Genomic DNA, 16161 nt, shown 5'->3' with positions numbered 1-16161 from the left:
TAATCGCGCGGGCGTATTTGATGTGAAATACATTGCAATGTGAAACTTGGCAACCTACCGAGAATACAGATTAATTTAGATCTATTGGATTGTTTAATAAATGATAGAATAGTAATTATAATGGATTCCTTCAATATAAGACTCCTTCTAATTATATAAGTTACATAATTAACATCATTAATTTTATTAATAACAAGATTTGTAATAATCATTGTATAATTAAATTTTTTCGTATTAAAGTTCTTTGTATTGAATATTGTAATAAAATACCTTACTGATACAATAATAATTCTATGATCCACTATTCAGTATCTTATATATTCGCTAAGTTATATAGACCGTTGAAAACGGATCGAGAATTTCGGAAGTGACTATTCCCTTTTCCCTTTAAGCCTCTAGAAGATAAAGCTCTCGTTTTCAAAGACATCCACTTCTCTTTACCTCCAATTTCCTCGTTATTTACGAGACGTCCGAAATGACTCCCAGTGTCGTTTTCTTCTGAGTTTTCCCGCCCTCTCAATATCCTTAGTTCTCTTTCTAGACGATCTGTGCTTTCTCCTTTCGCAGATCGACCTTAAAGTAGACATATGCTCAACGAAATGTTACTCCTTGTGGTTCGCTCCATAGTACTATTGTTTGTTCGCACGAATTCTAGATAAAATTTTTTGGTCGTTTATTCGGAAATGTTTCTTTCAAGGCACACAAATAGATACCGTACAAAAACTTTTTGCAAATCACCGATACTTTTAGCGAATTTACATCGATAAAGTTTCAATAGTTATTCATGAATCGATATCGAAATTCCTTAGAGTCATACGTATTATTCTTACAGTTATGAATACAGAAAGTGTTTATGTAGAATCGAAAACACAAATTCCATTCACCTATATGAACGTATCGAAGATTGTTTCGTGCACAGCATCTTGCTTCTACCGAATTGAAGTTACTTTTGAAATTATTTGAAGCAAAAAATTCAATATGTAGAAAATAAAAAGTTTTCTTTAAAAAAAGCTGGTAATTAATAAAAAAGAAAAAGTACACCTGTAAAATAATATATTAGTAAAATATAGAATTAAATAAATATCTATATATCAATAATTTAAAATTTAAAAAGTCTGTGTAATTACTATGTAATTCATTATTTTTTTCGTCTTAATGAATTCAATTATGAAGAAGAGAATTACGTATTTCATTTGAAATGGATTATATCTTTGTCAACCAGATACTATGATGTTCATATAACAAGGGATTGAAAAATAGTCAAGAAGGATGCTTTTCAAAGCAATGGAAGCGTCTACGATTTTATGAATGATTTCATGAAAATGGACGGATCGAACAATACGTAGAAAATGTTCTACTCGTAATGATCGTCCTTTACCTACTTCAAAAGTAAATAGAAGATATGTTCATACCGCTTGACTTATCTCCTTTTCCGCTAAAACATTCGCCTTCTGCCAAGGTTCCATAACGAACACCTCCGTCATCTCCCTTCTTTTTTCCTAAGCCGATACTCCTCTCCTCATTATTTGCATACTTTTTCTCTAAGCTCTCTTTGTTCTCTTTTTCTTTCATTTTTCTTCCTTTCTTCTTTTTTTCTTTATCACTTTCTCGCTTTTACTTTATCTCTCTTTCCTTCTTATTTAAATATGAATATCCTAACGCAAATTTCTATAGAAGTAACCAAAAATTTTATTTCTTTTTATTTCATCTTATTCCATTTTATTTTATTTTATTTTCCATCTTTCTTCTTTTTCTTTTCTTTTTTTCTTTTTTTTTCCACTACGCTGTACCTATCACTTAAACGTATCTCTGACGTTCACGTTAATGTACGCAACAATTTCGATTTTAATACTCCTCTCTTATTCCCGATAAAAATGCAGAACACGAGGGAGTCGTTAAAACGAAATATCGATTACTCGTGACATTTCAGACTGAATAGCGTTGCCACACGAAAAGCAACACGGCGAACGATCGCATTCTGACACGTCACGTTTACGTTACAACGTTCGTATGTTGGGACACGCCGTAGAACACGTCTATCACGTGCTTACTTCTAAAATTAAGTATTTCATCGCGAAGTGTTAACTGCACTGTCGTCTCTACAAAGTGACGACGTACTATATAGATGTACTATAGACAGCCTACATTAGCAACGACGCGGTTTAACGGCGCGTGTAACTCGGAAAATTATGCGAGAATCGTACCTACCGGAATTAAGCACTAACTTTTCCGCACTTGTTACTCAGAGCTTTGAATTTCTACCCTCCAACGCCGGCTGTCGTAACTTCCGTTAAGCTTTACTTCAACCCGTATATTCAACGATATTATAAGAAATAAAATTGTGAACACTGACAGGTCTGCTGAAAATTACTAAAATCTTCTTGAAATTCGTCGAATGTGATTTAACATTACTTTCATTCATTATACGTTCCATTACCCTTCCTTCAGGAGATGGGCTACGAAATATGTAAATTACGTTGTTACGTATACTTAAGAGAAAATCAGTGGATCTAATTTTACGTTTTATTTATAACATCGAACATCGTCGATAGCTAGAAGGGATAAGAGAATATCGAAGGAAGATACGATACTCTCGTAAAATGTTATCGGCTAAGTTTGCATTTTCCTGAAAATCTTCTAACGGAATATTGGATAAAAATGAAAGGTAGAAAATTATCGGAAAAGATAAAATAACCAGGTAAAACTATAGAACCGTACGTTAATGTCATTACCCCTCCGAAATTTAAAATTCGCGCATATATATTATATTATATACCAACACATATGTATGTACCTATTACGTGCAGGAACTTTTAATAAAATATGCTTGAAATGTTTCGGTCAATTCACGTGAGAAAAATGGAAGAAGAGAAAGGACAAAGTGAAAAAGTCTTGAGAAAAAGGTTTCGAAGTCCATCGACTCTCAATTATGTAGACGGATGAACTCTTCGAGGCTTTTGAAATTCTTCGATATAAATGGCTGGCGTTTATCACCATTTTCGATACCACCGGAGTTAGTGGAGTAGGAAATGAACTAATTCAAAGGCAGCGACCCGATGTTCCTTTAAACGAACAGGGAAGAAAACGATGAAGAAATGGGAGGAGAGGGTAAGGTAAGGAAACAGAGAAAGAAAGAGAGAGAGAGAAAGAGAAAGAGAGAGAGAGAGAGAGAGAGAGTTAAAGGAAGCATATCGATCGGTGCACCTTTAATAGAGGGTGTTTATCATCGTTTCAAAACTTTCGGAACTCTTTCTTCCAACATAACACGAATGACTAAGGAGTTAAATTACAGACTCTTCATTTTCAGCGAAACGGAAAAGCATCTTTTGTGACAAACGACCTTTGCCTTTACGAATATATAAATATATTTCTCTTAAAACTAATAGCACTTATTATGTGACTGCACTATCGTTCTTGTATCTGGAACCAGCATAATTTTAACTTTCAACTTCTTTTACATCCGTGCCAATGTGTAAATCAATATTCTCTAACAAATTATATTTTTTCTTTTTCTCCACTCATTGAGCATCCAATTAAAAAAAAAAAAAAAATGAAAAGAAAAATGTCGGGTGAACAAATGAACCGAGAAATATCGACACCAATAATTATTATTAAAAAGCATGCAATAATTCTCATCCTATTTTACATTTCTATTCCAGTGCCCGATGTTATCGTACTACTTATACTATTAAAGAAAAAAAAACAAAAAATAGATATCTAATTGGTAGACTATTGATCTAATTAACGATTTAATTGAATTTTCAGCCTATTAAACCTTTTTCAAATCGAAAAAGAAAATAAGAAATTGCGAAAGGGTGAAGTTTTACAAGAACCCGATCAATCACTAACGCACGACCGACTTTCGATCATTAACGGGAGTTAAGAACTATGTACCAAATGAAATCTCACCCTACAAAACGAACAAGAAAAGCTGAAGCCTTGTTGATCGATCGATCATCAGTATTTTCCGAATCGTCGTTGAGCAACGAATCCCAAAGGCTTTTCCATTTCCCTCTTTCTTTCTATGTCTCACTCACTCTTCCTCTCTCTCTCTCTCTCACTCTCTCTCTCTCTCTCTCTCTCTCTCTCTCTCTCTCTCTCCTTCCATCTCTTATTCTCTTGATAGAGCAGTTCACTTTGCTATTCCAAATCAGCCCGAGTCCTTTGTCCGCATCCGTTTACATTAGGATCGAGCGCTTCGACGGCGTCGCACTTAATTACCGAGTTTCCTTTCAGCACCTGACCAAAGGCTTAATCCGACAACCGGAAGCGGACTGCGCTTTCACGGCTTGATCATTTTAACAGACACCAACTAAGCGATGCTAATCGATCGAGGAGTAATACCGTGCCATTCGTAAATGTCTATCCACTTGATTCGCACGATCCATAGGTCAAGCTAATAAACTATAACAGATTAAATTCTACGTTCGTCTTATGTACGAAAGCGAAATTGAAAATACTTTCGACACGATATAAAGGATGATGTTGTTTTATGGAAACATTAATTATTCTTTAAAATTGTTTATTTTGAAAGAAGATATCGCATGATTACGTACTTGGAAATTTCTCATTGTTAAAAGAAAAAAGAAAATTAATCATGAAGGGAATTATGTGAATAATATTACTTTGAAAAGTTTGATTTATCTGGATGACGGAGCTGTTATTTACAACAATGTTATGCCATATTTTAAAGAAGTACACAGGAAAAATGCAAAGAATGTTTAAGGTACATTTTAAACTATGCAAAGTAGAAAAAGTTGCACCAGTGGTGACTTAAACGGACTGATCATTATCCAGATTTAACGGGTAGCAAATAATATCTGATTTCTTCATCCGGCACACAACGTGATAGCCGAGTGATCGCGGTCAGCGAAAGACAGACGCACACGCAATAGCGATAATGCACGCACCTGATGTAAACGGATGCGGTGCGTGACCGGCCAAGTTGGCTGCTTTCGTAATGAGTGGTTAGAACGCGCGAATCGATGTCGTGTGCCATTGGTAATTCTCTTTGATAAAGATCAATGAACGATTTAATAATTTGATGCTCAAAGGAAAATACATTTTTATATTTCACGAAATTAAATTATATTATTCCTGAGACTATTTTCAAAATATTTATGAAATTAAAATTGAAAGGAAAGATGTATTAACAATGTAATAAACCAACGTATTTAATACAAAATGTACTATACAAAAGTTACATATAATCTAAATTGTATAACGATTTATGTAAATACTATCTCGGAAAATCTTTCATAAGTGTATACATATGACCTTAGGAATCCATACATTTATTTTAATCATTTCTTATAATTTACCTGAGATTAAATCCCATGTGTACTTAAGTTTTCAAAAATTATTTACGAATGAAAATATAAAAGATCATTTTCAAGGATATGATTCTATTCTCGAGATAGATATAGTTCTACATCCACGTCTATTCGCAAATATATTATAGACTGTTATCGTTTAGCAGGCTTTACTCACTAGTTTTGTCTATGAATAGAAAAGGTTTGAGGGAGTAGATGGGACGTGACACTAAATCAGAGATCAAGCTACATTCAGGGCGATTTTGATATCAGACGAATATGTCATAATCCTTTGTAATCACCGTCACGTCGATCCAGTGGTGGCTCACCCTACCAAGCCCCAATCCCTTTCCGGTCATCCCTTTTCACTCTCCTATCTTCGACCAAAAGTCTCATCGTCTGAAATAGCAGATAGCCCCGACAGGGCCAATGAACACAACGGACCGAGCGTTATGCGCTTAACCGAAGCAGGTTAAGTAGACCAATGTCGTTATCACCACCAACGAATTTCATTGTTCACTCGTACCCTTTCATCCCCTTCTGTGTTCACTGACTGCTTCTCCTACTGATCTTCTTGACGCTTCGATCGGCTTAACGAAAATCCGGTGTTACCTGCACTTAATATCAACGTTGCACGTAAGCAGACATTTTAAACGAAGTATCCATTAAGGCGGATTATTAACTATTAACAAGAACCCTCATCCTCCTATAGAACTCCCAGTAGGATACTAATCGTTTGCCATAGTCGTTTACTCGAACCGAAGTTGTCCTTGATTTCGTGAGAATGATTTTGTCCAACTCGATATTTTTTAGCACTATCTAAATATCCGTTAATAAATAATCGTTAAATTTTCTTATGAAATCGTTCGATTACTGTAAAACGGCAAAAAATAGAATGTAACTTTCTATATCTTCATTCTTTCTATTTAACTGATATTATGTTTTCATAGTTAACGATACACTACATTTGTATCTTCAGAAACCCACTTCAGAAGGTGTGAGAGAGAGAGAGAGAGAGAGAGAGAGAGAGAGAGAAAGAAAGAGAGCGAGAGAGAATATTTAAATTTTAAATATTGAAGAATTACTCTAAAATTAAATAGCATGTTTTAATTAAAGCATATTTAAATAGAACAGAAAGGAGTAGTTTAAAAGAAAAATGCGTTTTATAAGAAAATTCCTACTTACGGCCTCGGTATGAATAGGATGAGCGGCAAATAACAAGCCGGTCAATGCCGCGAATCCAGGACGAAGTGACGCCACGGTTAAGCTCACTCTGGTCACTAAAACGCATGCCGCGGCGTGTAACGCGACGTTCGTTGCGTGATACCACGTTGGCGTCAAGCCTGACATCAGATAGTTCAATCTAAAAAGGGAAAGAAAGAGATGTTAATTCATGCTCTTATCGTACGTTTTATCATTCCTTCTTCTTTTTTGTTTAACATGAAGAAATTATCAAAGCATGATTTAAATATCATAATTTAATAAACAGTCAACAATATTTTTGAACATATATAGTAATATTGTTATCAATTTCATAAAATATTTATTTTAAAATTATTATCTTTCAGCAGTGATTCTTAAATATAGATTTACCAGAAGAAAGTGCCTAAATAATATAACGAATTGAAGAAAAAATAAATAAATGGACATTTTGGACACATCTGAACTGAGACTGCATGATCTTTGCCAAATCCATTTCAAAAATCTAATCTTCATTCTCGGTGGATAATCGCATTTCGTCCGATCTTTGCCAAATCACTTTATACTCCCAACACCCTTGTATATACACGTACGTGTACATGTACTCACGATGAGAGCAAACGTTTCATGGAACAACCCTGCTTTGAATAGAACGCTCGTCGTGATAAGCAGCTTCGCTTCTGGCTCTTGTCCCTGGAAGGCAAATCAGGTCGAAGGTATGTATGCCGAACACATACACATACACATACATACACACATATACAGAGAGAGAGAAAGAGAGAGAGAGAAAGAGGAAGAGAAAGAGAGAGAGAGAGAGAGAGAGAGAGAGAGAGAGAGAGAGAGAGAGAGAGAGAGAGAGAGAGAGAGAGAGGAATAAAAGTAAAGCAAGGAAGAGCAAGGGCTGAAATAACAGAAAGAATAGGTAGTGCACAAAGATTCGTGCGCCTGGGTGAAGAGATGAAAACAAACACCGTAGTTGCTGACGTGGCTGAACAATAATTTTTGGAGTCTGCAGACAGCATAAGTTTGAAGTTTCTACCCATGGAACTAAGTTTGGAACTGTTCCAGGTGTCAAGGTGGAAACGTATCCTGTCGCCTCGTTGGCCCCGAATCAAACACCACGATCAAATTCATCCTTATATTCTACTAAAATTTACCTCTTCTTTCTTCATTCTTATTGATAGTTTTTTTTATTTCCAATGTATCTAATATTATGAAGAAAACGAAACTTTTATACGTATCTGAACGGATATACGTATTTGAATCTTTTAAGTTTCTAATATTGAAACTGCACGTTACGTTTCTCGAAGATTTTTAACGTATCCACATGAAAATTAAAAAGAGCTCAAAATTATCCACGTGTTTGCTCGCATGAACCGCTCGAACCTCATGCTTCGAGACTCGGGCTATCTGTCGTGAAATGAAGTATGTTGGACCGGCAAGTATATTATCGCTCTTGAACGTCGGTCAAATGTTGACAGAGTGCTACTATCCTGTACGCGTGCAAACAAAATCTAAGTAAGAGCGTCGCTTTTGCAGGCAAAGGATTAATATTTTCAACATTTAAATGGCTCACTTCAACTAATAAAGTTCGCTTTGACTGTTCAAATTTAACAGCGATATTGATATTTATAGAAAAATGAGATGTTTAATGTCAACCAACGTATATTCCTCGATTATGAATAATTTTATTAAGAAATTAGAAATTCTTCGATAAATATACCATAAAAAGTTTTATATCTTGAAATGATATGACAAAAGGAAAGTCGTGAAATGAGATTTTAAGCAATTTCTCTCCTGTGCAACACTTTAATAAGAATTATTCGTTTAGTTATGTTTTTCAAGTTGTAAAAGAAAATGTGTATAAAAAAATAAAATGGCGATCAAGTAGAATCGTTACTCGCATCTGACCATAGTAGGAGCTGATACTAACCGTCTGACCACAGGTGCTCTCTTACTACTGACCAACCACGGCCGGCTCTATTACTATTGTTCGACCACACCAGCTTGTAACTACTGGATGACCACATTCGCCGAACGATGCTTATTCGCACTCTGTCGTTGTTATCGATCGCCATCGTCCTACATTTCTATCGAAAAGAATATTACAGCCTTCGAAGAAGATATGCCTTTAATAGTTATTCAACTGATTCGATAATAACAAAATCTTTGTTCCTTGATACGATGATTCACGTCATAACGAAAATTGAATGAAATTTCTTAATAATTAATCTTATATAAGATCATTAGAAAATTCATTTCTCATCATAAAATCAAACGTAATCATCTAATTACACAATTTGCTTAGATTTATAACAATGTAGAGTATTACAAAACTCAACATACATTTAATATTTAAAAATTATAAAAGATTTTTTTCAAGCGTCGTATTTCGTCATATTATATATTTACGAAAGTTTGTACAAACAACGATAAAAATCTTCAAAAAGCAAAGTTTAAGTAAGCTCGCGTAACGTTGTCGACAAGACACCTAATCAAAGGGTTTAATTAATTAACGACGTTATATATAACGAAGAGATAAATTGTCTTGTAAGCTTCTTAAGAAACTGCTCTTTTTTCCTGTATACTTCTCTTTTTAGCTAAAAGTCCTTTTTGAAAATGGTATATAATGAAAAGGATGAAAAAAAAAGCAACGAACCTCATCATAATGAGACATTAAAGCCTTGAAGGATGTCGTTAAATCTGACTAGCTCAGTTTATTCTCGACTACGTTTTTACCAAAGACGACTCCCTTTCGCCCTTTCGTACTTTTTTCACTGCCTTCTTTTCCTTCAACGAAACTTCTCGAGATACGATTCGAAGTAATAGTCCTCCTCAAGGTCCTTAGCCTTTTAATTTAAAAATTGACATCTTTTAAACAGTATACCATTTACATATTTAATATCTATGAAAAAAAAAGATAGCAACCGTTAACTCGTTTACTAATTGTCGAATAAACATGAATTTTGTATAGTATTTTCTTTTGTTTTGAAACACGATAAGAACGTTAAAAAGGTCGAAAGAAATTTTTGCAAAATTTTAAGCAATTAAACGAATGGAAAGTTTCAAACACGGATTCCTTTAGATTAAGTTTTACTTAAGTAGATATAATTAGATTTATCTAAAAGATAAGAGAAGAGATCGAAGTTCGAAAAATTTTATTAAAAGATTGTATCTTGAAAATATTTATCAGTCCTTTTCGACGAAGAAACTTAGGCATATACAAAGAGGATTATGGTAGCTTTGAAATATTCAATGATTTATTTGATTGATTTTCTTCCCACAAGATATGTGATCAAGAGTTTCGAAAAGTATATAGCAACTCTCTTAAATCATTGAGTTCCTATCAATGTATCGAAATCGTTATCCAATGTTAGTATATTCGCTACACGAAAGAATTTCGATAACGTCTTACCTGGCTCTCCTGGGTTTGTCTACTCTTCCGGAACGATAATCGGTTCTACTGGCTATAGAGAGACTACGGAAAGCCACGGATCTACAACGGCAAGACAAAGAAAAACTTTTATTTCCGTTCTCAGAGAAACTTCCTCGCGCGTTGGGTTTTCTCTTTTCGAAATATTATCTATAGAAATTCCATTAGCTCACGCGAGCAGGATACGTGTGTCTCTTGGATATAATAGAAATTTTCTGAGACTAGTTTCTTCTTGTACTAGTAATTCTATAAGTTAGGTATCCACTTGTTTTAAAATTTCTGAAAAGAAAAAATTTTCAATCTTTCTTTAAGTTTTCCTTTGTTAGATTTTAATCGTAATAAAATAAATATAAAATAGAAAAAAAAAGAACTTGGAAATACTAATTAACAAATTATATTCTTATATATGTATATTTTAATTTAAAAAAATACATCGAAATTGAAAAGAAACGTTGTTCGATTGAATCCTAACAACCTCGAACTGCTTGGCGATGTTCGATTTATCGGATTGCTTTACCTTTAACTAAGAAAATAGCAACGAAGCAAAGTCTCGATCTATTCCAGTAGAAAATTTCGCTCTTGGATTTAGAGCACTACGGAGTGATAAAGGAGGAGGAAGAACGATAAAAGATGCGGTGAGCGTATGGGTGCAAGAAAAACGTAACCGAGTCCGAAGTTTCAGATACAAGGCACGTACACCGTCGTTCTTTTGTGGTCCGCAAATTCGAGGGTACATCTTCGAAACGGGCAGGGTCAAATCTAAATTCTTTCCTCGGTTTAACCTCAACGTTCAAATACATGTATTTGTCTCCTAATTATTTTGTCGCTCTAATTATAAGTAGAGTTAAGAACTTTTCTTTACTAATGAACTCACAACAGGAGCCATATCATCTTTATCTTTATTTGTATTATGAGTTTTTATTTCTACGTGTTAAAAAAATTTTTTTTTGTTATATTGTCTATCGTATTAAAAACCTTATTAACGATTATCCTGACAATTAAGAACTGAAAAAATAAAAACCACTATAAAAGCATAACTTTTGGTAGGATTCTTTATTTTTTATCAAACTGCTCCTTGTCTGGGCAATAAATTTAACTTCGAGTACGAGGCAACGACAAAGACATTTGTGCAAACACGGATAATACGCTTACACTAGCAGGAATTCAACACTATCGTAGACAAATTTTTCCTCTAACCAAACATTGTCTCTTTTCCTTTCTACGTCAAGTTCTTCCATTTACCCTGTTATCCGTTTTAGTACCACGACTCTCATATCTTTCGAACCTTTCCGAAGCTTACACCGACGCTGTCTCCTCCTCATTTTACACAGCCACGTATCTAGATCTGATAATACCATGAATTACGAGCGCTTATGTGCCTTGAGTGGTATCATATATCAACGGACGAAACTCATTCCTTTTACAGATTCTGTATTGGAAAATATGGCGTGTCCACGCCGAACGTGATGAAGGGCTCTCTTCCTGCTTTTGGAAAAAGGTACATACACATTCGTATGCACGCACGTAAGTGTACTTAAGTACACATTTACACTCGTTCAAGCAATAGACCTGAAATAATACCTTATAATGATTATGCATTACACCACGTCATGTCTGGACATATATTTTGAAATTACATACTACTCCCTTTTTCTCTCCCTCTCTCTTTCTCACACTCATTTTCATCAAGTTATCAACGTCCTTGCGTGTAAAGTTCACACTAGTCGAACGGTCCCGACATTACGAACCGTTGTACCTTTTTGAAGAGAGAAAGAAATACGTTCTTATTTTAATGACTCTTTTCCATTTTAGCGAACGATCAAATTTTGTTCCAAACCTTGATTGTTATTAATATCCATGATGCTGCATCGTATTCGAACTTATTATAAGGACAGATCAGAGCACATCCTTATTTAATTCAATTGCACATATACGATATGACATTCTGTGGTTAGTACAATTTAATTTTTTGCTAAAAATTAATTTATTGATTTATAGTCTAATAATCATTTATAGTCTATTTAATCATTTTAAAGGATATTTCCGCTAAAATTGTACACGTTCGATTTAAAAAAAAAAAATACCTACTAATTTCTGTGCAAATTAATTCGAATTCGAACATATTATGAAAACGTTGCTATAAAATATATAAATGAAACTGCAAGATTAAATGTTCGTGGAATCGTAGAAAAAAAAAGAACAAAAAACAAAAAAAGAGATTCTTTTAAAAGTGTAATTTGGAATGCTGCCACAAATCAATGATATCGGACATCGTTGATGCCTCTAAGCGAGAATCCGACTTACGGATTGTTCTCAATCCTCTGCATTGGTTTTCGCTTGGAAACACTCGGGGTCGGTTTCATTGCGGGCAGATTAGTTTCACGATCGACCGTGTCATCGTGCCAGGAATCGTTAAGAAATGCTTCTAATTGTGAGCTTTTGGTAAGTTAATGTGAATGAAATTTGAAATTCACTATGAGTCTTTAGTAACTGATGCTTTTGGAATGATATATTAAACAATAATAATATATTTGTAACCTTATTACCATAAATATTTTGATAAGAAATATTAAAAATCTTAATTTGTTATTTACTTTCTTTTAAAAAAATTAATACATACTAAGTTGATAATAATGATTGTAGAAAAAATATAGAATTCTAGAACACGTCCTATGTAAAGTAATAAATCATTAGAAAATTAAGTAAAATACCAGCCATTAATGTCACTAACTATCGGAATTCAAAGAAAAAGAAAAAGATAGGTATTAAACTTTCGAATGGCTCCATCCATCACGAAATCCCATCAAGCACGACATCCACACCTTTACGACCCTCCTTAATCGTCTCCTTTTATCGTCAACGCACGATCAGCTCGTTTAAAGCATTTACGACGAGCCTACTCTCTTTTTCAGTCGTCAAATAAAGACGACGTAAAGATAATAACAGAGAAATGAGCGAACAACATTATTTCTTTTTCTCTAGTATGTTTTCTCTTTCTCTCTGTCTGTCTGTCTGTCTGTCTTTCTCTCTCTCTCTCTCTCTCTCTCTCTCTCTCTGTCCGTTTGTCTGTCTTTTTCTCTCTATCTCTCCATCTGTCTGTCTGTCTGTCTGTCTGTCTTTTTTTCTCTCTGTCCGTCAGTCCGTCTGTCTGTCTGTCTGTCTGTCTCTCTCTCTCTCTCTCTCTCTCTCTCTCTCTCTCCATCTGTCTGTCTGTCTGTCTGTCTTTTGTTCTCTCTGCCTCTCCGTCTGTTTGTCTGTCTGTCTCTCTCTTTCTGTCCGTCTGTCTGTCTGTCTGTCTCTTTCTCTCTCTCTCTCTCTCTCTCTCTCTGCTTCTTCTTCTTCTCTTTCACTCAAAGAGCTATCTAGGAGACTGTAAAGGTAAAGTTCTCTTCTCTGCCACGAAACTAATTGTATTCAAGCTTTCTCTTGTCTCTTACAATCAGCATTAACTATGAGGTCTGAACGATTCGTTGCAATGAGAAAGAGGTGGCACTCGTAAAGGTAATAGAAAGACATAGGAACGAGAGAAAGAGAGTGATAAAGAGAAGAAGAAATAGTAGAGAAGCGAACAATGTAGGACGAAGCTTATTAACGTCCTGGTCCTGTACTACCATAATGAAATTTGTACGTTTGCGAGTGGACCAAATGATGCATCGTCACGAAGAAAAATGGCTGAAGGACCATGTATTAAATTTAATCAAGCCCCGAATGAATGAAAATTTTCATTTTAATCACGTCCTAATTTAGATTCATACGAACGAGTTGTGGGGGAGGAGGTATAAAATGGACTCACCTTATTAATTTTGCTCTGTAGTTTTCAAGATTTTCACATCTCATTTTCTCGGTAATTTTTTAACGAAATATTAACGTAATTGGCATTTCTTTACCTAGTAAAAAATGTTATGTGTATTTAAGGACATTCAATCGAAATTCATTTTATTATTTATTTTTAGTTTTCGATAGTTGATTAAAATTCATTAAAATAATAAAATTTGTCTAATTAAAGATACGCATCCGTTATTTATTCCTTTTTTTTATAATTTATTAAGTAATCTAGAAAACGAACAAAAAACAAAAAAGTTTTAACATGTGAGTGTAGTATCTCACACATAACGAAATTAAATAATAGCGTACTACTAACGAATTGATCTCGCGAGTATTCAATTTTCAGACGTATTTGCACAAATGAAAAGACGTAGGAATCGGATTTACAAGCAACTGTAAAGCTCCCGTTTACGATTCTGCTCATGCACAACGACGTTCCAGATTTTTGTTTTAATTTACGACCTCACCATGGTAGCTCGTAAATATACGCCAACGCATTGCGTTCGAGCTAACAGCGTGCGTGCATGTTCTGAAGCTATTTCCTTCGACATCGTTAACCAATTCAAGCAAACACGATCAACGTCCAATTTAAAAGCATCTACCATTTTCTTGAAATTATTATTCATGTAAAACTAAATTACGTTATTCTAAACGAAACGATTTTATAGACTTCGTGGGATAGGATAAATACGCCAAAATGGATTAAAACAACAAAGAAACGAAAATGGCAATTTTCATCGTTAGCCTGACGTTACGTTTCGCGATTTTAGTCGCGTGTCTTTGAATGATAAAAAGTCATATATCAAAGAAGAAAAATCCTAGAAGAACGAGAGAGCCAACCGAGAAGCGTGATCAAGCAAAACGTACATTACGTTGGAGTGGATTTTTCAATCGCACGATAAGGCGACTTCTGACTCTATCGCAACTCGAATGAGCAAAATCACGCGAAAGGGCGGAGTCGAGTCGACGGTATGACGTAATTTTCTACCTCTCAAAGAATTTTCTTCATTTATCTCACATGTTCGATCGATCGGTTTTCATAAAGAAGACAATGTACAATATTTGGATGTAAAAAGTTGAATCTTCGTTTGTTTCGATATACAGATCGATTTCTAGATAATCCTCCTATGAAATAAATTCTTGAATTTCTTCGTTTGTATATATTTTGGTACTATGACGCGCACGCAGTCCTCGAGGTATCCGAGCTATATCCTTCTCCGGTAATGGGTGGCTGTTTGCAAGGTGGAGGCGCGTATAAATTGCCTCGCAAGAAGGTACGACTGGGAAAAAAGGGACGAAAGAGACTCGAATGAAAGAGAGAAAAAAACGAATAGGAGAAAAAAAGAAAAACAAAAGGAAGACGAGAAAATAGAGGAAAGGAAGGTAACTTCTCTATCCTCCTAGGATATTCAGGGCTATTCAGTTGCCAGCCAAGGAAAGAACGAGACCTACAATTCCGCGAGAAGAATACCTCTGGGTATTTAAGGGATAAAGTGCCACGCCAAACTAAACGTCTCCCTGCACCCCGTGTATATTCCATCTCCTTATATCTATTTCGGTTATCTCTACCACCTACCAGTGCAACTCAGTAGTACGACAGCGTACCAAAAGCGTATGAAAGCTAAGCTTCACAAGAGACACATGAAAAAGATGTACCTACATATATATATATATATGTGTAAATGTGTGTGTATGTGTACATATATATATATATATATATATATATATATATATATATATATATACATATGAAATAGAAGGAGACAATATCTTTTCTAACCGAATTGAAATACGTTTCCCATGCCGGATATAACGACGCTTCGAAAATAGAAAGACGTGGCTCGATCGAGACTTACATCTAGTATCAAGTATGATCACAATGACAATGACAATGAAAACGCGAGGATATACATCTGAGTTTCCTCCTTCCTCGAAAGTAATCTTACTTAACGCAAAAGCCACAACAGCTCTATCCGACGGATTCGCCAAGGATTATCCCTTTGAAATTTTCGCACCAACTGATAGAAGAGTTGTTTAAACGTTCTTTCCGTTCTTTCTGTAGTCGACAACGCTAGAAAAGTGTAACGATTTAAATACTCCAAAATTATATTTAGCATATTTTATATTATATTTCATGATTTGTCAAGGAAGGAGGATATCTCATTTTTATTAACCAGTTTTCTTTATATATTAATCTTGTAGAGAGAAATAGAGAGAGAGAGAAAGAGAGAGAGAGAGAGAGAGAGAGAGAGAGAGAGAAGAGAAAGAAAGAGAAAGAGAAAGAGAGATCAAGATTGTAGCAGTTAGAGGTTGGAGATCTAGACAGCTGTATCATTCTAAGATTGTAGGGCCTCTCTTAAAAATCACAGTAGGAAGTGGCTGTAGATCGCT

At 34.8% G+C, this 16161-nt stretch overlaps 1 protein-coding gene across 9 annotated transcripts in view; it reads right to left on the bottom strand.

Annotated features, from left to right (window-relative positions):
• Positions 1–16161, bottom strand: part of LOC124951476 (protein O-mannosyl-transferase TMTC1-like) — a 153643-nt gene that overhangs the window by 85524 nt on the left and 51958 nt on the right. For 6 of the 9 annotated variants that reach the window (XR_007101617.1, XM_047499922.1, XM_047499921.1 and 3 more), the window contains one exon: positions 6498–6675. Coding sequence is in view for 8 of the 9 variants with exons in the window: in XM_047499922.1 (XP_047355878.1) it covers positions 6498–6675 (178 nt within the window). In the remaining variant the exon portion in view is untranslated. Of the gene's footprint in view, positions 1–6497; positions 6676–7105; positions 7206–9171; positions 9192–9281; positions 9362–9927; positions 10225–11187; positions 11515–11586; positions 11702–11782; positions 11907–16161 lie in introns of those variants that run through there. The other 3 variants (XM_047499927.1, XM_047499924.1, XM_047499928.1) reach the window with 3 other exon arrangements.

This window comes from Vespa velutina, chromosome 9 (assembly GCF_912470025.1).
Source record: "Vespa velutina chromosome 9, iVesVel2.1, whole genome shotgun sequence".
NCBI classification, from domain to species: Eukaryota; Metazoa; Arthropoda; class Insecta; order Hymenoptera; family Vespidae; genus Vespa; species Vespa velutina.
This window is presented reverse-complemented; position numbering and strand designations above follow the sequence as displayed.